Source organism: Ascaphus truei, chromosome 5 (genome assembly GCF_040206685.1).
Source record: "Ascaphus truei isolate aAscTru1 chromosome 5, aAscTru1.hap1, whole genome shotgun sequence".
NCBI lineage: Eukaryota > Metazoa > Chordata > Amphibia > Anura > Ascaphidae > Ascaphus > Ascaphus truei.
In genome coordinates, this window is record NC_134487.1 from 115,122,083 (window position 1) to 115,144,764 (window position 22,682).

General features: G+C 44.4%; 1 protein-coding gene and 1 long non-coding RNA gene across 3 annotated transcripts in view; one reads left to right on the plus strand and one right to left on the minus strand.

Annotated features, from left to right (window-relative positions):
- LOC142494426 (uncharacterized) overlaps positions 1-11,771 on the minus strand; it is an 18,615-nt gene extending 6,844 nt beyond the window's left edge. For both annotated transcript variants that reach the window (XM_075598955.1, XM_075598954.1), the window contains exons 1-2: positions 9,432-11,771; positions 9,213-9,262 (exon numbers count right to left, since the gene is read on the minus strand). In XM_075598955.1, the coding sequence (XP_075455070.1) occupies positions 10,588-11,760 (1,173 nt within the window). In that variant the 5' untranslated portion in view covers positions 11,761-11,771 and the 3' untranslated portion in view covers positions 9,213-9,262; positions 9,432-10,587. The remainder of the gene's footprint in view (positions 1-9,212; positions 9,263-9,431) is intronic.
- Positions 11,772-16,420: 4,649 nt separating this feature from the next.
- LOC142494428 (uncharacterized) lies at positions 16,421-22,265 on the plus strand. The gene is made up of 3 exons (XR_012801430.1): positions 16,421-16,497; positions 20,511-20,651; positions 20,866-22,265. It is a non-coding gene; the product is annotated as an uncharacterized LOC142494428 (long non-coding RNA).
- The last annotated feature ends 417 nt before the right edge of the window (positions 22,266-22,682 follow it).

The following is a 22,682-nucleotide window of genomic DNA, read 5'->3' on the forward strand; positions in this document are numbered from 1 at the left end:
GGTGGAGAATGCGGGCAGAACACTAAAAGGTCTGCGGGTTAAAGAACTTTAAAAAAGGAAAAAAAAAAGTTTTTTTTCTCTCCAAACAAGATGGAAGACGTGGTGAGTGCGCTGGTACGCAATGTCGCTGCCCAGAAAGACGCGAATGCATCCCAGAAACAGCTGGTAATAGCCCAGCAAGAGATTAATGCAAACTAGCAACAGGCAAATGCAAACCAGCAAGAGACAAACCACTTGCTGAGAGAGGAGCAACAACGGTTCGCCCAGGGCTTACAGCAGGAACTCGAGATCCTGAGAGGGACTATCATTAAAACTCCACTGGCAGAGGCAGCCCCAGTCCCGAAAATGACCAGGGCAAGCCACTACCTTCAGAAGATGGGGCCCTCGGATAATGTTGAAACCTATCTTCTTACGTTTGAACGCACGGCACAGAGAGAGGGATGGCCAGACGCTGAGTGGGCCAGTATAATCACACCCTTCTTAAGCGGCGAACCCCAAAAGGCTTACTTTGATCTAGAGCCAGCCGAAGCTAAAGTCTATGCAAAATTGAAATTCGAGATCCTCGCCCGCCTCGGCGTAACCACGGCTGTTCGTGCCCAAATGTTCCACGCATGGTCCTTCACATTGGATAAAGCCACCCGAAGCCAGATGTATGACCTCATCCACCTCGCTCGGAAGTGGCTACAACCCGAGATCAACTCAGCAAGCCACATCGTGGAACGGTTGGTCATGGACCAGTTCTTGAGGGAACTTCCCTCTGCCCTACGCTGTTGGATCAGTCAGAGTGACCCCCACAATGCAGACGAGCTGGTGGCCCTCGTAGAAAGGTACAATGCAGCAGAAGAGCACCCGCAACCCATAGTCATGGAGCATCCCCACTACGCAAGGTTCAAGGACTCTTCCAGAGATGGTAAAAGAGTACCAGGGTTAAGGGGGCTGAAGAGCGATGACTGCCTTCACACAGCACCAGCAACAGTGGCTCGCACACTAAGGGCAACAGCCAACATGGGGAGCCGAAAAAGGGCTCTAAGTGGGACACAGACTATGTACCTAAATGTGTAAATTGTTATGAGAGGGGCCACACCACGAAAGTCTGCCCACTAAATGCTGAACCAATGCAATGCAACAGCGTTGAACCTTATTCGCTGTGGTCCCAATGTATGGGTCCTAGCCCAGAGGACCCCTTGAATAACCATCTGTGGGCATTTGTAAAGGTAAATGGTAAGAGGGTTCGGGCACTTCTTGACTCTGGGAGTATGGTCACACTAGTGTCCGAATACCTGTTGCCCATTGAGAAAAAACAGGTAAACAGTTCACAAAGAGTGGCAATTTGTTGGATACCTGGGGATAATCACGAATATTTCACTGTTGATGTTCTTATTGAAACAGAGTTTGGTTCTTTAGATTTCAAAGTGGGTATAGTACCCAAACTGGCACATGATGTGTTAATAGGGACAGACTTTCCCCATTTTCTAAAAATGTGGTCCTCCTCTCAGAATAGCGCCCAGAGTTCAATAGCGGACCATAACGAAGTAACAGAAGAAACAAATCCTTTCCCTTTTTCAGAAATAGATGTTGACGAGGGCCCAAATAAGAAGGGGAAAGAGTATGAGTGCTGTAAAATTCCCTTCCCCATGGCTACCTTGGTAGGGAATACCCCAAATCAAGATGTTGAACAGGCACTTACCACCCCAGAACAGGATAAGACCTTCGCAGACCTAGAGGTCAGTCCTGGGAGTTTTAAGAAGGCCCAGTGGGAAGACCCCACATTAGCGGAAGCAAGGGGGAATATACGGGACCAGAATAGTACTCCTGGCCAACTAGATATGTCACTTGCCTACCCCTACTTCGAGGTTGAGAATGACCTAGTATATCGGGTTGATAAAAGGAAATCAATTATAACTAAACAATTGTTGGTACCACGGACATTCCGTAATGTAGTATTACACCTTGCACATAGTCACCCATTGGGGGGACACCTAGGGGTGGAAAAGACAAAAGAAAAGGTTCTCCGAAGCTTCTATTGGCCTGGGGTTCTGGCAGAAATTACAAATTATTGCTCCTCATGCCCAGAATGTCAGATCACCGCCCCGTTCAAAGCGTATCGTAGCCCATTGGTACCCCTTCCCATAATAGATGTACCATTTGACCGGATTGCTATGGATCTAGTAGGACCCCTAATAAAGTCTGCTAGGGGACATCAGCATATATTGGTAATATTAGATTATGCCACCCGATATCCGGAGGCAGTTCCCCTACGTAGCACCTCTACTAAAAACATAGCAAAAGAGTTAATAGTTCTGTTTACCCGGGTCGGAATTCCTAAAGAGATCTTAACTGACCAGGGAAAACCATTTATGTCCCAAGTAACAAAAGAGTTATGTAAACTCCTAAAAATCAAGCATCTCAGAACCTCAGTCTATCATCCACAAACAGATGGTTATTGGAACGGCTCAATAAAACCTTAAAGAGCATGTTACACCGGGCGGTCGATAAGGATGGGAAAAACTGGGATTGTTTGTTACCATACCTGTTATTTGCCATTAGGGAAGTTCCCCAATCATCCACAGGCTTCTCCCCGTTTGAACTATTGTATGGCCGACACCCAAGGGGCTTACTGGATATAGCCAAAGAGACTTGGGAACACGAGGTTACCCCTTACAGAAGTGTAATAGAGCATGTTGCCCAGATGCAGGACCGCATAGCTGCAGTCCTACCTATAGCGAGGGAACACATGGAAAAAGCTCAAGAGGCACAGAAAGATACGTACAATAAGGGTGCTAGGGTCAGAATTTTTTTTCCAGGCGATAGGGTACTAGTTCTGGTTCCCACCGGAGAGAGTAAATTCCTTGCTACTGCACCGACACACTTTATTCGAGCAAATACCCAGTATGTACCTGGCAGATACCTGGAATGCGCCGCTCCTCACCTCTGACAAGCCCCGTTGCGTTTGCCTTCCCAGCCTGGGTTCATGCCTGGCTGACGGGCGGCTGATCTGTTAAATGATAATGATTAGGATTTAATAGGCTGCAATGCTTCGCGTGTCTACCAGATGGCATAAATTCATGAATTGTAATGCAGTATATATATATATACTGTGCAGTATTGCAGCCAGCGGGAATAAAATGCTTCAATCCCTGCTTGGAAAATACCTCAATGCACTCGGGCAGAAAACAGTCACAAACCTCAATACACCCGGGTATACCCGAATTTGTGGGACTAGCCGAGCTCGAATAAAGTGTGTCGCCAGTGTAAATGGCATGGGCCATATGAGGTCTTGGAAAGAGTGTGAGAAGTAAATTATAAGGTGAGACAGCCAGGTAGGAGGAAACCTGAGCAAATTTACCATATAAACCTACTTAAGCCCTGGAAAGATAGAGAGGTCTTGTTAACCCTAGTACCCCCAGGTCCGTCAGAGAATCGAGAAACTGACCCAGAGGTTAGCGTAGCTGAAACCCTGGAAAATAAATTCAAACCGCGTTTACCATGGAAAATAAATTCAAACCGCGGTTTACCATGGAAAATAATTCAAACCGCGTTACCATGGAAAATAAATTCAAACCGCGTTACCATGGAAAATAAATTCAAACCGCGTTACCATGGAAAATAAATTCAAACCGCGTACCATGGAAAATAAATTCAAACCGCGTACCATGGAAAATAAATTCAAACCTTTTTACAACACTGTGGTACTGCAATGGGGACACGCTTTGCACCATCTTTTGCCAACCTTTACATGGGATGGTGGGAGTCAGTGCATATTTGGGGTTCCGATGTATCACCCCCTCAGTTAAAACTTTGGAGGAGATATATCGACGATATTCTGGTTATTTGGGATGGCGATAAGGCGTCATTTGACAACTTTGTTGATAGGATTAATATCAATAACTTTAATCTTATTTTTACAAGTGATGTCCAGAAGGATCATGTCACCTTCTTGGACTTATCTATTTACATTCAGGGGGATTCCCTCCTAACCAAAACCTTTTTTAAAGAAACAAACGTTAATTCCTACCTACATCATAAAAGTGGACATCAAAAAGTGCATTGCAAATATTCCATATAGCCAATTTCTCCGCATTAGAAGAAATTGTGCAACCATTGATACCTATATGGAACAGTCAAAAGTACTTATTGAATGTTTTAGGCAAAAAGGCTACCAGGAGGAGCTTATATCTGAATCCTACCTTAAAGCATTGAATAACAATAGAGATTCACTATTAAAAAAGAAAAACAGAAACAGTCTACTGCTAAAAATAAAATATGTACTCATAGTGGTTCACATGCTGACAATATACATGCAACTAAATCCTTTTCCGCAGACCACATTAAAGCCAAACAGGAGACGCCATTTTTTGTAACCCAATTTAATTCATCTCACAATTTCATAAAAAAAAGTCTTGACTAAACATTGGCACATTTTACTCATGGATCCAATTTTAAATAAATTTCTTGCCAAAAAAACACCCATTGTTTTTAAAATGCACAAACATTAAAAACTATTCTCGCCCCCAGTTTGCTAAAAGGTACAGATAAACAAATAAAAATAGATCTAAGGGAAACATTAGGAGTAGTGGGAAACCACAGATGCGCTAGGTGCAAGATTTGTCCAAAAATGCTAACGTACAAAACCTTCAAATCCCATGTTACAGGGCTTAATTATAAAATATCGAATTACATTGATTGTCTGTCCATGTATGTAGTGTACATACTGCAGTGCAGTTGTGGACTGCAATACGTGGGCAGAACAAAGCGAAATCTGAAGCTGCGCATCATGGAGCACCTACGCAACATCACTAATATTCCCAAATTAGAAGCCACCTCCAAACCTCTCACCCACCTCTTGGCCCACTTCAAAGATGTGCATAACTGTAGTACAGTGGGTGTACAATATATGGGAATTGAGAGGATTATGGGGGATACAAGAGCAGGAAATAGAGATCTACAAATTGCCAAACGAGAGCAATTTTGGATCTTTACCCTGCAGTCAAAACACCCGGGAGGTCACAATGACTATATTGAACTTATACCTTTTTTGAGATAGATGGGGAGTAGTGTTTATCACATGACCATTCAGGTTTTCAATTTCATTTATTGTTCTTGTTTCCTATCCCCCCCCCTCATCTCCCCTCTTTCCCCCCCCCCTCCCTTCTCTTTCCATCCCCTCCCTTTCACCCTCTTCTCCCCCTTTCCCCCTATCTCCCTCTCCCTCCGCCCATCCCCCCCTCTCTTCCCTCCCCCCTCCCCCCCCCTCCTCTCTTTCCTCCCCTCTCCCCCTATGCCCCCTTCCCATTCCCCCCCTCCTTTCCTTATTCCCTATTCCCTCCACCTTCCCTCCCTTCCCCTCTCCCCCCTTCTCCCCCTCCATCCCCTCCTCCCTTTCCCCCCCTCCTCCCTCCCCCCCTTCTTTTCCTTAATATTTCAATGTATTTTTATGTATATTATTGTATGTATTATTGTGACAAAATGTGGTCTTGTGATATTATTTTATTATTGCTTGACTATTCATGCTTTTATCATCTACACAGGTGGCTTTTAACAGTACATTAACCTAACACTCCATTTAAAACGTTATCACTAATTGATTACCTTTTAGACATTTTATTATATATTTATACAATGACACACATATTCATGCTATATTTACACCATGTACTACTAGATGAATGTAACACACTCTCCCATTCTTGCCGCTGCACTGTACTCACAGTGCATGCTACGCACATTGAATAATTAGTTATTTAATTGGGACCTTGGAGTGACTGTATAAAAAGCCCCCCTGTAGGTGTCCTAAACAACGCCTGATGAAGCACTGTATCGTGTGAAACACGTTGCGGACATCACACAGTGCTATTGGTACACAGACAATTGGTAGAACACGCTCCAGCTCTCCCACAAGCAGCCAGAGACATTTCCTCCTTGCTCGAGTGAGATTTATGCTGGAGGACCAGCGATCGTGGTGGGTTACTATACACGGGTCCTGCAAGAAGCCGCAACCCGGAAGTGACAACAACGTGGTGCCGAGCAAGCCAGCCCCAGCGCGTGGGACTGATCTGTAAGCCTCAGCACTTACCCCCTGCGCCTAGGAACCCATCTGGACTGTTACCTATGCACTGCTCTACTGGACTTATATATTCTAATATGTAAGTTTTTACTTGTTATTTTATTTCATTGTTTTATATAAATCTTGACCGTTGGTGCGCTTTTGTGTTTATTTTTTCATTGATAGCTGAAACGCTGTCCGTTCATCAGAAACGAGAGGTCCAGAATTTAGTGAGAAGAAACAAAGAAGTCTTCTCTACACAGCCAGGTAGAACTAGCGTAATTGAACATGACCTAGTCTCTGAACCGGGGGTCCGAGTTAACCTTAAACCGTACCGAATCCCAGAGGCCAAAAGAGAGGCTATAAGTTTAGAGGTTAAAAAAATGCTAAAACTAGGCGTAATTGAGGAATCCCAAAGTGGGTGGAACAGCCCTATAGTTTTAGTCCCAAAGCCAGACGGTACAACAAGGTTTTGCAATGACTACCGTAAACTAAACGCTGTGTCTCAATTTGATACTTATCCTATGCCCAAGGTTGATGAACTGGTAGAGAGACTGGGCAAACCCCGATATCTCACGACCCTAGACCTAACAAAAGGGCAAAAGAAAAGACAGCCTTCTCAACTCCAGACGGCCTCTTTCAGTATAGGCTGCTGCCTTTTGGCTTACATGGAGCTCCCGCCACATTCCAAAGAATGATGGATTAAAATTTTAAACCACATACTCGGTATGCTGCCGCCTACCTGGATGATGTGGTAATCCATAGTGAAGATTGGCAATCCCACTTTCCAAAGGTCCAAGGTGTGCTTGACGCAGTTCGGTCTGCTGGACTAACTGCTAACCCCGCTAAATGCACTATTAGTCTGGAGGAGGCCAAATATCTGGGGTATTCTATTGGCAGAGGTTTACTCAAACCCCAAACACTCAAAGTAGAGGCGATACAAAATTGGCCAAGGCCAGTTACAAAAAAACAAGTAAGGACCTTTTGGGATTAATTGGTTACTATAGAAGGTTTATTCCCAATTTTGCAACTACGGCAACCCCACTAACCGACCTCACAAAAGCAAGAGGGCCGCTAATGGTAAAGTGGTCCCACGAAACCGAACAGGCCTTTAGAAGCCTGAAAGAAGCTCTCTGTGCCCAACCAGTGTTGGTCACACCTGACTTCTCTAAAGAGTTTTTAGTCCAAACCGACTTATCTGAGGTAGGGCTGGAGGCTGTACTCTCCCAGGAGTCTCAAGGTGAGGAGCACCCCATCCTTTATTTAAGTAGGAAACTAAATCCCCAGGAGAAAAATTACTCCATAGTCAAGAAAGAGTGTCTCGCAATAAAGTGGGCTGTAGAGACGCTCAAATACTATCTGTTGGGGAGAAAATTCCGGTTGGTCACAGATCATGCACCCCTCACCTGGATGTGTCAAAACAGAGAGAAGAATGCTAGAGTGACCAGGTGGTTCCTAAGCCTACAACCCTTTAAATTTTCTGTGGAACACAGGTCAGGGCACAAATATGGCAATGCTGACGGGTTGTCAAGGATGCACTCCCTAATATCCATGGTCACTCATCCCTCGAGGTCTGAGCTGGGGGGAGGATATGTGACAGAAACCAGGGGATGGTAATAAATTCCATATATAGGGCTCCCAGGATACTGAACAGTTTCTATCCTGTTTAGGCTGGAAGTGCAGCCTCATATACATGCACTCCATCCCACAGTTTGGCAAATGCTGGAACTGAGGGATGAGGGATCCAAACCAGAGTTTGTCTGCTGCCTGATTTCTGTCACCTGTCCTGCTAATTAGAAATCAGGATTTAAGACTGATTTCCTGGTTCCTCTTCCCTCTCCCCCAAGAGCTTGGAGGCAGGAAGTCTGCTGGAAGCAGAGAGGGGAAAAGCCTCTCCCCAAACAGGTTAAATCATTCTGCTCTTTTTTGTCTAAAACTGCAAAGTTCCTTATTTTGTTGTTGGAAGTGGAAAAGCCACTTCAACCCTGAGTCAGGGAAAACCTAAGTTAAGTTATTGCTCAGGTGAGCAGGTTTTTGTTTTGCTTGTGTTTCTGTTGTATGCACTGTGGCAGTCTCAGTGCCTGGGACTGAATAAACCAGGCATAGTCTGTTTAAAGGAACAGCACGTGACGCCTCGTCATTTAACCTACCCTAAAAGACCGTGTTCTAACAGTCCCGGACAGACGGCGGAGCCCCGGAGTAAGCCGTTTGTCACAATATTTATATATATATGTGCCTGGTGAATCTGGGTTAGTCACTTATAGAAATGGCAGGGAAAGCAGCCGTTTAAATTAAATCTGGTCACATTATGCTGACTAGTTAATGTTGTTTAGCATTCTGTATCTAACATGTTTGTAGTGATAGCATGTGAACAAACAGAACCTTCGGTAGTACAGGCAGTCCTCGGTTATCCGACACAATGCGTTACTCAAAATGGTGTTGGATAGCGAAACGTCTTAAAGCGAAACACGTTTTCTCATAGGAACACTGTTTAAATGAAAGGTTCCGTTCCTGAAGGCATTTTTATTGGTAAAATACTCCAAATATTTAACTCGGCCAATAAGATATGCAGCCCACACAAATTATATAGTGTGTGGGCTGCATATCTTATTGGCCGAGTTAAATATTTGGAGTATTTTACCAATAAAAATGCCTTCAGGAACGGAACCTTTCATTTAAACAGTGTTCCTATGAGAAAACGTGTTTCGCTTTAAGACGTTTCGCTATCCAACACCATTTTGAGTAACGCATTGTGTCGGATAACCGAGGACTGCCTGTACTACCGAAGGTTCTGTTTGTTCACATCCTATCACTACAAACATGTTAGATACAGAATGCTAAACAACATTAACTAGTCAGCATAATGTGACCGAATTTAATTTAAACTGCTGCTTTCCCTGCCATTTCTATAAGTGACTAACCCAGATTCACCAGGCACATAACATTATTATGTAGCCATATGCAAAGTATACAAATTAGGAAGATATGTACTGCATTTCTGCACATATAACATTTTTTTAATGTTAAAAATGTATTCTTTTCTTTTCACCGAGGGGCGTACACGTAGTCGACTGACATTTAAGGGCTGCGCACGAATATCTCTGATTTCACCCGCCATTGCACAGCACGTTTCAAAATATTGTCACGTATATCGTTAACTGGATCTTACCTTCTTTCAGAACTGTGTTCCAGCATATTGTGATCTTCACAGCGCGATCTCTGTTATATTATCAGAAGAAGGCGAAAAGGTAAAAGAGACACGTTAATTTAGACAAAGAAAAACTTTTTTCCTGTATGGTACGTGCATGCGTCATGAATCGAACGCATATGCCTGTCATTCGGGAAGAAAAGATTCACACAGTGTATAAACTATTTCCGCTATAGTTACCTGCATTATATTGCATTAATTTTCGGTGCAGGCATGGAAGGGTTGTTTGCGAGGTAGCCGCTGTAGTCAATCAATTCGTTGTTCGGTGGGTTCAGCTTGGTAGGGTTGTAGCTTACTCCATAACAGTTTGAATCTTGTACAATGTACTGAGGCGGATACAGATAGTAACTTTGTGCCATTTCATCTGTTCAAGCAAAGTCAGTACTATGCATGTAATCATAATCAATTGCTCCGTTATGGTTCTGGTATTGGTTGGCCAACTCCGGTTGAAATTCAAAGAAATTCTGCTGAACATTTAAGGCACCGCTACGGGCACCTATATCATGGTAGTTGTGTCCGACAATTGTCTGTCTTTTGACATTTCCATTCGCAGACATACGCATAGCGGATTCATAAACTGACCAACAGCCACCCCTGTTTCCGAGAGACGGTGGGTTTCGAATAAAAGAAGCATTGGTTGATAAAATGCGGCTGATTGAATTTTTCCATACCCTAGGTTTTGGATGATTTTGATAATAAGGGTAGTTATCCGTAATACATTGATAGATCTGTGAGACAGTAGCTTTTTTCTGGATTCCATTTTCAATGGTGCTATATATTAGATTGGCGTAAGAAAACGGGAGCTTTTCCTTAGAACACATCTCAAACGGCATGTTTTTTCAGGGAATGGAGTACAGTAACCAAAACGATCCCTTAATTTCATCTTCTTACAAAGTATCCAAACTTTTCTTATGTGCACAACACTGTACAAGGTCATTATACAAAGGAAGAAGTGTACATGTATTATTCTCCCACATACCGGTGATCTGCATCTTAGCAAATTTGTGCTTGCGTATTCAACATGATTCAGTAGCAAAACTCAGAAACACACATTGGATAGAATATTGTTTGGAAAGAACATGTGAAAATGATCAACTATTATAATGATTATTTTGCGCAGTTAATACGAATTAACTATATATATATAATGTAAGCAGATATGTATATATAATGTAAGCAGATAGATTATTCACACATGAGAAATCCTATGCTGTTTATTTCACATGTATGCACCTGAAATATGTTCTCATACACACTTGATTATTGCACATTGTTCAGTATGTTTGGCGAACATTAATGAACGGAACTAATTGAATAAGAAGACTTAGACGAAGAATTATAAGACATTGACTACTTTTTTGGGATAATCTTTGGGGTGAACGTGTGGGAGTCCTTGCTGTGGGATCACGTCCATGGTTAGTTGATCGTTGTCTTCTTCTTGACGTTGAATGCTGGGCCAGTGCCAGTGGTTGAGCCAGTGCTGGGGGTTGTGCCAATGCTTGAGCCAGTGCCAATGGTTGAGCCAGTGCCGGGGGTTTTGCCAGTGGTAGAGCCAGTGCCAGGGGTTGTGCCAGTGCCGGGGGTTGTGCCAGTGGTTTAGCCAGTGCCAGGGGTTGTGCCAGTGGTAGAGCCAGTGCCAGGGGTTGTGCCAGTGGTTGAGCCAGTGCCGAGGGTTGTGCCAATGCTTGAGCCAGTGCCAATGGTTGAGCCAGTGCCGGGGATTGTGCCAGCTGTTGAGCCAGTGCCGGGGTTGTGCCAGTGGTTGAGCCATTGCCGGGGGTTGTGCCAGTGGTTGAGCCAGTGCCGGGGGTTGTGCCAGTGGTTGAGCCAGTGCCGGGGGTTGTGCCAGTGGTTGAGCCAGTGCCGGGGGTTGTGCCAGTGGTTGAGCCAGTGCCGGGGGTTGTGCCAGTGGTTGAGCCAGTGCTGGGGGTTGTGCCAGTGGTTGAGCCAGTGCCGGGGGTTGTGCCAGTGGTTGAGCCAGTGCCGGGGGTTGTGCCAGTGGTTGAGTCAGAGCCAATGGTTGGGCCAGTGCGAGCTGATGTTGCTGCGGCTGTGCCAGTGCCAGTGCCAGGGGAATAGCCTGTGCCATTGGATCCTGCGCCATTGGATCCTGCTGTACCATTGCCTGGGTCTCTGGCTCTGTTTGGGTCTCTGGCTCTGTTTGGGTCTCTGGCTCTGTTTGGGTCTCTGGCTCTCTTTGGGTCTCCGGCTCTCTTTTGGTCTCTGGCTCTCTTTGGGTCTCTGGCTCTCTTTGGGTCTCCGGCTCTCTTTGGGTCTCTGGCTCTCTTTGGGTCTCTGGCTCAGATAGTAGCTCTAGATCTGATAGTAGCTCTGGATCGGATAGTAGGTGTACATCGGATTGGGCCTGTGGCTCGCTTTCTGGCTGGGATTGTGGCTGTGACTGTGGCATGGGCTGTGCCTGGACATGTGCCACAACCTGGCCCATACATTTGGCAATGATAGAGAGGCTATTTGCCATGTTGTCCAGTGTCTCCTGTTGTTTAGTCATAAGTTGTGGAAAAGAAGTTATATCAGTGGCGCTCAACACTGTAATGATCAAAGCAATTCTAATAGATATTATAAAATATATATTATAAAATATACAACCAGAGCCACGGAAATCGCCCGTCCGATTGGATGCTCCACGTGGTAAGGGTAAACATGTAAATATACAAAGAAATCAAATCATAGCATAATACTGTAAAACATACACATACATAAACAAACAACACTTAACAAACGCTGAGAACAACAGGTAACTACTCACAATAGCATTTAATATGGCATATCATTAATATCATAAAATACACTTATTACACATAAAATAGTACATACACTGGCGACACACTTTATTCGAGCTCGGCTAGTCCCACGAATTCGGGTATACCCGGGTGTATTGAGGTTTGTGACTGTTTTCTGCCCAAGTGCATTGAGTTATTTTCCAGCAGGGATTGAAGCATTTTATTCCCACTGGCTGCAATACTGCACAGTACATATATATATACTGCATTACAATTCATGAATTTATGCCATCTGGTAGACACGCCAAGCATTGCAGCCTATTAAATCCTAATCATTATCATTTAACAGATCAGCCGCCCATCAGCCAGGCATGAACCCAGGCTGGGAAGGCAAATGCAACGGGGCTTGTCAGAGGTGAGGAGCGGCGCATTCCAGGTATCTGCCAGGTACATACCGGGTATTTGCTCGAATAAAGTGTGTCGGTGCAGTAAAAACATATATTAGGTTCAGGCAAGATTCTCCAACTCGGGTGGGGGTACCTGCTTACCGAAAACAGGATGTAATCAGGCAATGGATAATTCAAAGAGTAAAAAAAATGTTTTTCATTACTTTTAACCCCTGAGGAAGAAAGCAAGACTTTCGAAACGCTTAGGGTGGTTCTGTGAGGGCCCCACTACTCGGGTGTGAGTGCTGTACCCTTCCGAAGCTGGGAGCTGTGAGCTGTGAGCTGTGGGAAAGCACATGCTGGCGTAGGAATATCCAACATTTCAGCATTGCTGTGTTTGGTGCACGTGGTGCGGGCAGACCAGGAAGTATCTCTGTGTGTGGTCCTGGAGCTTCTGCAGTGCTGGGAGAGGACTGAGGCAGACGCAGCTAGCTGGAAAAACCTGTCCCTGCCCAGGTGTTAAGCAGCAGCAGCAGCAGCTATCCATAAGAGGGGATACTCTTTGAATTATCCATTGCCTGATTACATCCTGTTTTCGGTAAGCAGGTACCCCCACCCGAGTTGGAGAATCTTGCCTGAACCTAATATATGTTTTTATGTACTATTTTATGTGTAATAAGTGTATTTTATGATATTAATGATATGCCATATTAAATGCTATTGTGAGTAGTTACCTGTTGTTCTCAGCGTTTGTTAAGTGTTGTTTGTTTATGTATGTGTATGTTTTACAGTATTATGCTATGATTTGATTTCTTTGTATATTTACATGTTTACCCTTACCACGTGGAGCATCCAATCGGACGGGCGATTTCCGTGGCTCTGGTTGTATATTTTATAATATATATTTTATAATATCTATTAGAATTGCTTTGATCATTACAGTGTTGAGCGCCACTGATATAACTTCTTTTCCACTTCTATAGCCTGACTAGGGGTCAGGGTTATATCACCGGCTGCCAGCTCACTGTGGGATATAGCGCTACCTATTTGTTTTTTCCCTTAGTCATAAGTTGTGTCATGTTTTTCATTTCATCATATATTTTTTCATTGGTTTTAGCCTGTCTGTCTGCCCGATCTTACTGGTTTTTGATAAACCTGGCCTCTAGGCTGGTTAAATTCGACAATGCTTCAGCACAAACCTGGTCTCCCTGGCCTGCGTGGATCTCCCCGTTGTCATCACTTTGTGGTTTTTGTGTATCCTGTAATCCAATAAAATCAGGTCCGGAATCTTCAGCATCTGGAACAGGAATATGTGGGGGATCGACTATCATCTCATCATCACTTCTGACACGTTGTTGTGGTGATGCAGACGCATCTGAATCTGTGTCCTCAGCAATCACTATATAATAAAGAACAAAATGTTAAAATCAACATAATGACTAAGTAATTTTGTGCTCCTCTTTATTTGCCTGTACATACAATGTTAATGCACATATTGTTATGCTATTTCATTTATACGTGCATCAGTTAAAGCTGCAGTTCAAGCTCCTGTTTTTTAATTTTTTTATATTTTTTTTAACTTCAATAGTTTGATGTGTGCAATCTCTAATTGCCTAAACAACTGCATAACTGGCGGTCAATTAGTTCTCCTTGTATTGATGGGCGGAGTTTGGCGACATCTTGAAATATGGGGAATGTAAATGGTTGCTAGTGGAACAAGAGGAACAAGCATGCTTGTTAAAATACAATACAAGAAAATTGGTCTTTCAAAGTTGTTTTTTTAAAACAGAACATGCTACAAGTATTTTTTCTTACTACACAACTGATTTATTAAAAAATACACACATGCAGGATATTGCTTGAACTGCAGCCATGTTGCCATTTCCTGATCACATCATCTAAACCCAGGGTGGGCAACCCTGTCGCCATTCGCCACTTGTGGCGAATTGGCAGTCAAGGTGTGGCGAAGTGCGGCAAGCGCGAGTCCCCCCCGCCTCTCCCCGGCAAGCGTGACTCCTCCCGCCTCAGCAAGCGCTTGTTCAGCGCTGCCAGTAACAGAGACACATACACGGCAGTAAGCTGGGTTTCTCCTCTCTCCGTGTACCATCGCCGCTTTGCTGCAACAGAGTGTCTCTCCCTCCCCCCTCTCCCTCCCTTCCTGTCCGACCACAGTTTACCTTCAGACAAGAGATAGTCATTTGGCACCTACGGGTTCCTGCTGACACACCGGCAGTCAACAACACGGACCATGTGTTGTTACTGTAGCCTCCTGCATTAATGTATAAAGCGGCAGTAACATTATACAAGATGTCTCCTCTCCCTCCCGGCAGGCGTGATTCTGTGCAGGACAAGCTGAATGAGACAGCTGCTAGCTGTGTAAATACCAGGCATGTTGCACCTTCTGCAGTAAGCATATCTTTTTCCAGCAAGTCATAAAGTAAATCAACCAGGAGAGATAGTACCAGCAGTCTGAGAATGTAGCCCAGTGACAAAAGCAGGTTAAAAGCACAGGACAAACTGTTTGATATGTGAGGAGTGAACTGCAGTATGTTTGATGCAGGTATTGCAGTCACAGGGAAGACATGGTAAACTGAAACCTAAATACAGATTACTTGAGAGCCGGGGGAAGAAACATAGCAGACAATACAGGTCTCAAAAGAGAGCCTTAAATGTAGCAACAGTCAATCCACAGTAGGTAAAACCAACAATTTAAATTAGGAGGATGACTGTGGATGAAGAATTACCAGGCAGAGAACATCAGTGTTAAGCGACCATCCTGAAGACATGCCGTCTGCAACTTTTCAGTTACATGTTCAAAGGGTTAAACCTAGGTGATTGATGTTTTTTTACCAAAATCTGACACCAATAAGGATTCATTTAAAAACATTATGAGCTAATACTCGGGGTTGATTTCATTTCCCATTTGTCTGTTGTTACTGTGTGCACAGCAAGTACTTGCAAAGTCACACACAGCCCCCTCTCCCCTTATCTTTATCAATTCTCTGATGAGGACAAAATATGCACAGGGTAAAGAAAACACTTGGTTGACAAGCACTTTCCTATTCAGAGGCCCCTAATAAATTGAACTAGTTAATTGGCAGTCAAAGTGTGGCGAATTGAGTAACTACTTGTTGTTTCCCATTGTAATAGGAAGCGTGGCAGCAAGCGCGAGTCCCCTCCCATCCCCCTGGCAAGCGCGAGTCCCCTCCCATCCCCCTGGCAAACGCGAGTCCCCTCCCATCCCCCTGGCAAGCGCGAGTCCCCTCCCATCCCCCTGGCAAGCGCGAGTACGCCGTCAGCAGCGGCGCTAGTGCTGAGGGGACAAGCGGAGGAGAAATAACACATTTTCGCATGCGCAACATAATACCTCAATTTTTACATGGTGTGGCTATTTTCACTTCTAATTCGCCACACCTGTGGCTACATTGAAAAATAGGTTGCCCACCCCTGATCTAAACAGATGATTGTAGTTTTATGTATGTATAAATGCTTGCATTTCCCACTATTTCTGAATTAAATATTGATGTCATAGCATACGACTCACCTGGTGTCGAATGTGAGAGAGATGGCCCAATATCTCGGTTCCCTCCAATTCCAAATATAAGGCGGGGAGTCATAATTGAAGACATCTTTTCCTCGTAGGAGTGTAAATGCAGTGATGCTGGAGGTCCGCCTGTTATGGATTACAGGGACCAAGGGTCAAACATAGCATACATATGTCATAAGTACAGCTTTGGGCATACTGTCACATATTCACTAGTTGTTGCTTTGGGATGGGTACATAAGATATCTGCGGTTTGTAAGCAGAATTTTGCTGAAGAGATAAGAATCTTAGCAGAACAGGTGTTCACGCCTTCTCAATGTATGAGCTTACGGTAAATGGCACGGATATGAAACCACATACATCTTGTGGTTATTTTGCTACGCAGATTGAAATGAGTTTGGAAACTTTGCTAGTTTTGGGTTATTTCCCTTGTTTTTCATGAAGACAATTATGACGCATGACAAGGGCAATAAAAGTTTGGGTGAGGCCAAATTCAGACAGAGAACCGAGTGGCACGCCACGGCATACGAGACTTACCGAGACTGGCATGATATTTCGTGATACCTAGTTGGTTTGTGAGTATGACAGCATACCCAGTAAATAATCTCTGCATAGATAGATTAACATAAGTATTGGATTATTAGGCGATTTTTGCTTATTGTTTCTTATTATCATGTTGTATCTCAATAAACATGACTCTTATCTTATACAACTCTGAGTGACCTCTCTTAATAATATCCTCACGATACCCTGCACATAAAGGGTGTGAGGCCGTTTTCTCTGCAGGATAAGAAATTGTGATACAGTACTTCTGCTTAGAGCAGGACATAACGTGTCATAAGACATTGCCTGAGAGAAGGAGGTATGGCATAACTGACCCCCATGATACGCCTCCTGTCCCACATGTGATGCGTCCGGCCTGTGCCATCTTATTCTTGAGTCTATGTTTGATGTCCCCAAATCGTTTTTTACACGTCTCTGGGGTCCTTTGAAAGACGCCTGCTGATGAGACAGCTCGGCATATCTGTGCCCACAATTTTGTCTTCTGACTGGTCTTGGTTTTACCTGTGTATATGTAACAATGTGTTAATATACATTTCAGTAGTGATTTCATAATGTATGGTAGTATAAAAAACATTTTAACAACATGTACATATAATTACAGACACCTATTAGGCTATGTCATGCGCGCATTCCTGACAAATTACATGTGCCCAATCAGCTGCACAACTCTGTTATAGCATACATGTTTACCAGCTCAATGTTCCGTTACGCATGTCTTGCATAAACATTTATGGCATCTTTTTAGCATTTCTTTTAACACTGGGAGGAAATTACTGTGAGGGAGTCGGTAAGTAACATAGTCCCACTTTGTGGTGACTATGATAATGGGCCTGTAAAAGGGGTAAGTGACCATGAAACGTGACGTTTCCCCTGCGTCTCACCGCACCCACTTCCTTCCCTGTTAGGGATTTCTTTATCATATCCCTCCCTTTTTAGTAATGTCACTTTTCCCCCTTCCCTCACCCTCCTGTTAATTGTATGTGATGAGAGTTTTTGGGCACATTGACAATTAATGTTCTTCACTTTTACTCATTCATATATATCAGCATTTCAAGTATCATTGATTGTTTAGTATTCATTATGAGTGCGGGGAACACTTTTTATGTTCTATATGTACTTAGGAGAGATTAGAGGTCTCTTCATTGTTCCCCAGCACCCACAACTTACCTATGTCAAATATAGTTAATACATAAGATAGTGCGGCCTACAACATACTTTCTATATTCTAATAGAATAATTAATAAAACATTCTTACATGATAATGATCCATAGAGTTGTTCATAGGAATCCATGACACCTTCAACAAGAATGTCATTTTCGCGAGGGGTAAAGCGCAGGTTTCTTAGGCCCTCTGTCCGCGCCTGGCTTGTTGATGGCCCCTCATCACTTCCATCCTCCTCCGCATCATTGTTCGTATGGTGGACAGTGTCCCTCTCTCCCTGTCCAGTACTCCCGCTACCCTCACCCACCTGCACTCCCCCACCTGGAGTATCATCATGGGACGTACCTGCCCTGGCAGGACAGACCGTATCTGTATGTCCCACTCCTCTCCCACGCTCTCCCACTCCCACCAGCCACCGCACCTCCTCAACTCCCACGCTCCACCACTCCACCAGCCACAGCACCTCCTCCACTCCCACGCTCCACCACTCCACCAGCCACCGCAACTCCTCCACTCCCACGCTCGACCACTCCACCAGCCACCGCAACTCCTCCACTCCCACGCTCCACCACTCCACCAGCCACCGCAACTCCTCCACTCCCACGCTCCACCACTCCACCAGCAATTGCACCACTCACACATCCACGTCCACTCCCACGTCCACTCCCACGTCCACTCATCCTCTCTATTTCAGTCACTCACAAAAACAAATATAAACCAAAATGACACACTAACAAAGTTTAATCACACTAACAATACAAAAATATAGAGAAACAAAATATAATAACACAAGACAACTCACACAATAATTGCCAACAAATCACCAACTCTCTCTTACTACTACTACTACCACCAACTCCACTCTATCTCTCCTCACAACAACACCCACACTAGCTGAACAAAATGGCCGCTTTATATAGGGTATCCCTCCAAAATAGTGTCGCGAAAGTGTTATTACTATTGTATACATGTGATGAGCTAAATACATCACTTCAGCATTTCAGCATTTAACCACTACACTACCATGTGCCAACAAAGATATATATGACACACACACACACTAATTGACAACAATATTATATTGAATGGATTCACTCCTTCCATGGACTCTCCCACAGATACCCCAGGAAACTAAGAGGACATACAGGAACCTCAGGGGACCATAATTGCCTTAGCGTGGAGATGACCAAATTATCAAAAAAATTGTAACGTTTGCTTTTATAATACTGTCAATGAGCATGGGGTCTTCAGAGCTGAAACGAATTGGTTTCAGCCTCGGGGACCCCCCTACTTCAGAAGATAAAGGCCCCGTAATGGGATGCCAGTATCCCCTGCAGAATGTAAATTTCCCAGTCCCGTGACGCAGAAGCTTTAAAATTACAGTGGATATCGGCACCTCATAACGGGGCCTGTATCTCCTGAAGTAGGGGGCCCCCCGGACCTGAAACCAATGCTGTTCAGGTCCGGAGACCCCCTGCTGTTGTACACTATTATTAAAATGTACTTATTTAGAGTACGATCGCCTGTTACAGCCTTGCATGGAGATGCCAAATCTCCATGCAAATGTTACAGGCGGCTTATTTTTTCTATCAGCTAGCGTACGTGAAGTTTAAGAATGCTAGCAGGGGGGAAAAAGCAACATGTACGCTGTGGCTGTTTTGAGCACGTACGTTAGAAAATGGGCTCAAGGCCTCAGTGAATCGCGTCTCTGGCCTCACTTTTTAACGGACGTGCTTTTTTATTTCATCCGGACGCACAAGCATGGAGCATAGTGCATAGCCCCCTTAGTCTCTGCAGGGCAGTCTTTCCTAGCTTCCAAATGAAGCCGGTTGCTCTGCTATACGTGACAGAGCAACTTTGAAATGCCCACCCTAGCTTCATCGACTCAAGCCACTAGATCGTCTGGTTCTCTGACTTGGGCATCTCCTTACATACACTCCACTAAGCTATCCTTAGCATGGAGGTAGGAAGAGCGACCAATCAGAGAGTATGGGAACCCTAGTATAACATTTATGTTCACCACAAACCGGGACCAGACCACGGGGCTAAATGGGGATTGATATGCACCGAACTTAGACCACAAAGCCGGGTCGGATTGCATAGTCCATAGTCATGCATAGCCGGGTCAGGGTTGGAGAAGGCAGGGTAATCCATTGGCAAGCCTGTGTCAAGGCAGGCGGCACAGGAGCGAAGGTCGAGGTCACAGGCAGGATTTGGCAACAGGAAAAACTCCAGTGAAGGCGCTTCAGCGTAGGTGCTGTAGGTGCTGTAGGGTAAGGCTACTGGGAGGGGAAACAGGAACAGGACATAGAGTAGGCCACAGGATATACAAGGACTGCCGACAGGCCACAGAAGCACTGAGGAATTCAGTGTAGCCGCTTCAGCGCGGTGAAGGCGAAGTCTGCCAGGAACAGGAATAGTAGCACTGGGGCTACAGGACAGGAAAGGCCTTAGGATGCAGGAGACTTCAGGAAAAAGTGACAATAGCACAAGAAGGTCATGTCATTTAAAACAGAGATGCTTGTGGCAAGTACAGTTACTTTGAAAGAAAGTCTATGTTCAGCCACTTCCTGGGGGAAGCAGAATGCAACAACCGTGTATAAGCTCTAAGAGCAAAGGTAATGGATGCCAAGAAGGGCAAAGTCAATAATAAATAAATAATAAACGGAGTTGACACCGGGATGTCAGGTGACGGGTTAAAGGACTGTAATGTTGAAGACTCGGTGACGGGTAGAGCAAGAGAGGGCTATAGTGATGGGGAACACGAGGTACTTACTCAGTCCCTAGCCCTGGCCAGATCTTGCCCGGTGTGGAGTCCACGCGACTCACTGGAGATCACCGCTCTGCTCTCCCTCCTTCCAGCTCCAGTCCTGATGCTACGAACTTAGAAGCGTCTCCCTCTGCATCTGCGGCTGCATCCGCATCCGGTGGTGAACGCTGATCCTCACACGTGACAGCAGAGAAGGGGAAGGATCGGTGGTCCATCCGCTCCAAGGAAAAAAGGTAAGAACTCACCAGCGTGGAGATTAAAAATGTTACTTTATTAGGCTACATAAAAAACAAAAAACAGACAGCACAAATAGACTCTCCCACGCGTTTCACGCCTGCTATGGCGCTTTTTCAAGGAGTGCAGAGAAAGGGGAGGCCCTGGGTATTTAACGCACACCCCGTCATGCAAAACAGCTGGAGTGAATAGCCAATTGATTCTGTTTTGCAGGAAGAAGAGAGAAGACCAGAAAGAAAGAAAAAAAGAAAAAAGAAAAGAAGAATGACAATAGAGATACAAGATAATCAACTGTGGAGAACAAACAACACAATGTGAATAAAGTTAATAAAAAGATGAAATAATAAATAAATAATAAATACATAAACAATGTGGGACAAAGGTGATACGTTTAACTTGATCCTAATCAAATGATAGAACATCCTACCAAGCCTCATACAGATTAAGCGGCCATATAAGAAAAGCCTATCTAGAGGAATGGGTGCAGAGTTAACCCATTCATGTATGGATACATTAGTACATACAAAACTTCAAAGGGTACTTCAATGCACATATTTAAGGGGAAGATTATACATTAGAAACGGTAATCAATGTCACTGACACATCCAATGAGAATAAAAGAAAAAAGAAAAAGACAACAATATATCAACCTGGCTAAAGATATGTATTAAAGATATATATTTGAAGGTGACATTGGAGTCTGTGTAAACGCACCACAGGGGGAGGCAGATAATGAAAGGGATAAGAAAGATTGCACTAATATAATGACTTTAATTTAAGTACAGTCTAATTGTATAGACCAATAGTGCTGAAGTGCAATGCTATAAAAAGCTCTTCAAATCCCAGTCAATATTTAACCCATTGGGTACTAAAGTATTGAGTGTGAATATCCAAAATGCCTCACGTCTATGAAGCAAATTGATTCTATCTCCACCTCTATAGTGCTGTTTAACAGACTCCAGTGCAACACATTTGAAGTTCAGCAGACTTCCTGGGGGAAGGGCAGGCACTAAGAAGCAAGGGCAACCAATAGGGGCAGGGCTGCCTAGAAGGCAAGGTCAAACAAACTGCCGTGTAATTGCAGGAGCAGATGGTTCTGACAGTTTAGTGCAGGGAGGGATTTGCCCAGAACTCTATTGCCCTGTAAGAGTGATCCAGCCAAACCCAGGACCAGATTCCTTAAACCTATCACACTAGCCAATAGAAATGGGGACTCGTATCTTGGCTGATGTCAGAAGAGGGGGCGTGCCATGGGCAGGATATATAAATTGACCAATTGGAAACATGCCAACATTCTCCCGCTTACCCCAGACAACCCATTGCCCCCTACTGGGCAGGCTCCACTGAGTCTGGTAAACCAGAGGGTCCTCCTCGTAGGGGGTCTCTGTTTTGGGCTCAAAAACCAGGAGTCTGGGGGACCCCAGTGTAATTCAACCCGCATACCGGCAAATCATGCCTGCATGCCGGGGAGAATTAGGGGACTACCGGTATCTTTGGCCCCCGAACTCTTGCAAACAAAACAATTGCATTTCTACCCAAATATCCCACCTAAAATTTACACATAGAAAGTTTTTGACACATAGGAAATTAAGTTCGGGGTTTCCCCCATGCTTTTTCTGGTTGGTGGGGGAAAAACCTGGCTCTGTATCCTATTTTTGTGTGTGTTAATTCTCAAATAAAACTGCAACCAATTGTAACCCTTTTTGTGAACCGGCCGACCCACCCAATATCACATTGGCCCCTCGTGGTCTAACCGGTCCCTTTCCCTGCAACACACCTGCTCTAAAGGACTACTGGTACTGCATAACCTGTGTGGCTCCAGGAGATCTGAGCCTCCGCTAGCTGGGAGCCTGGGGAAACCCTTACCCTTACTTGGTGCAGCGCCTCCACTTACCCAGGATCCCCCGTGAGGAAAGATAGCCCTGAGTAAGAAATACAATAACACACAGATACGATAACCAATAACTAACTCTTTACTTAACACACATATAACACATTACATAACATAACCATAACCAGATGCTCTACCC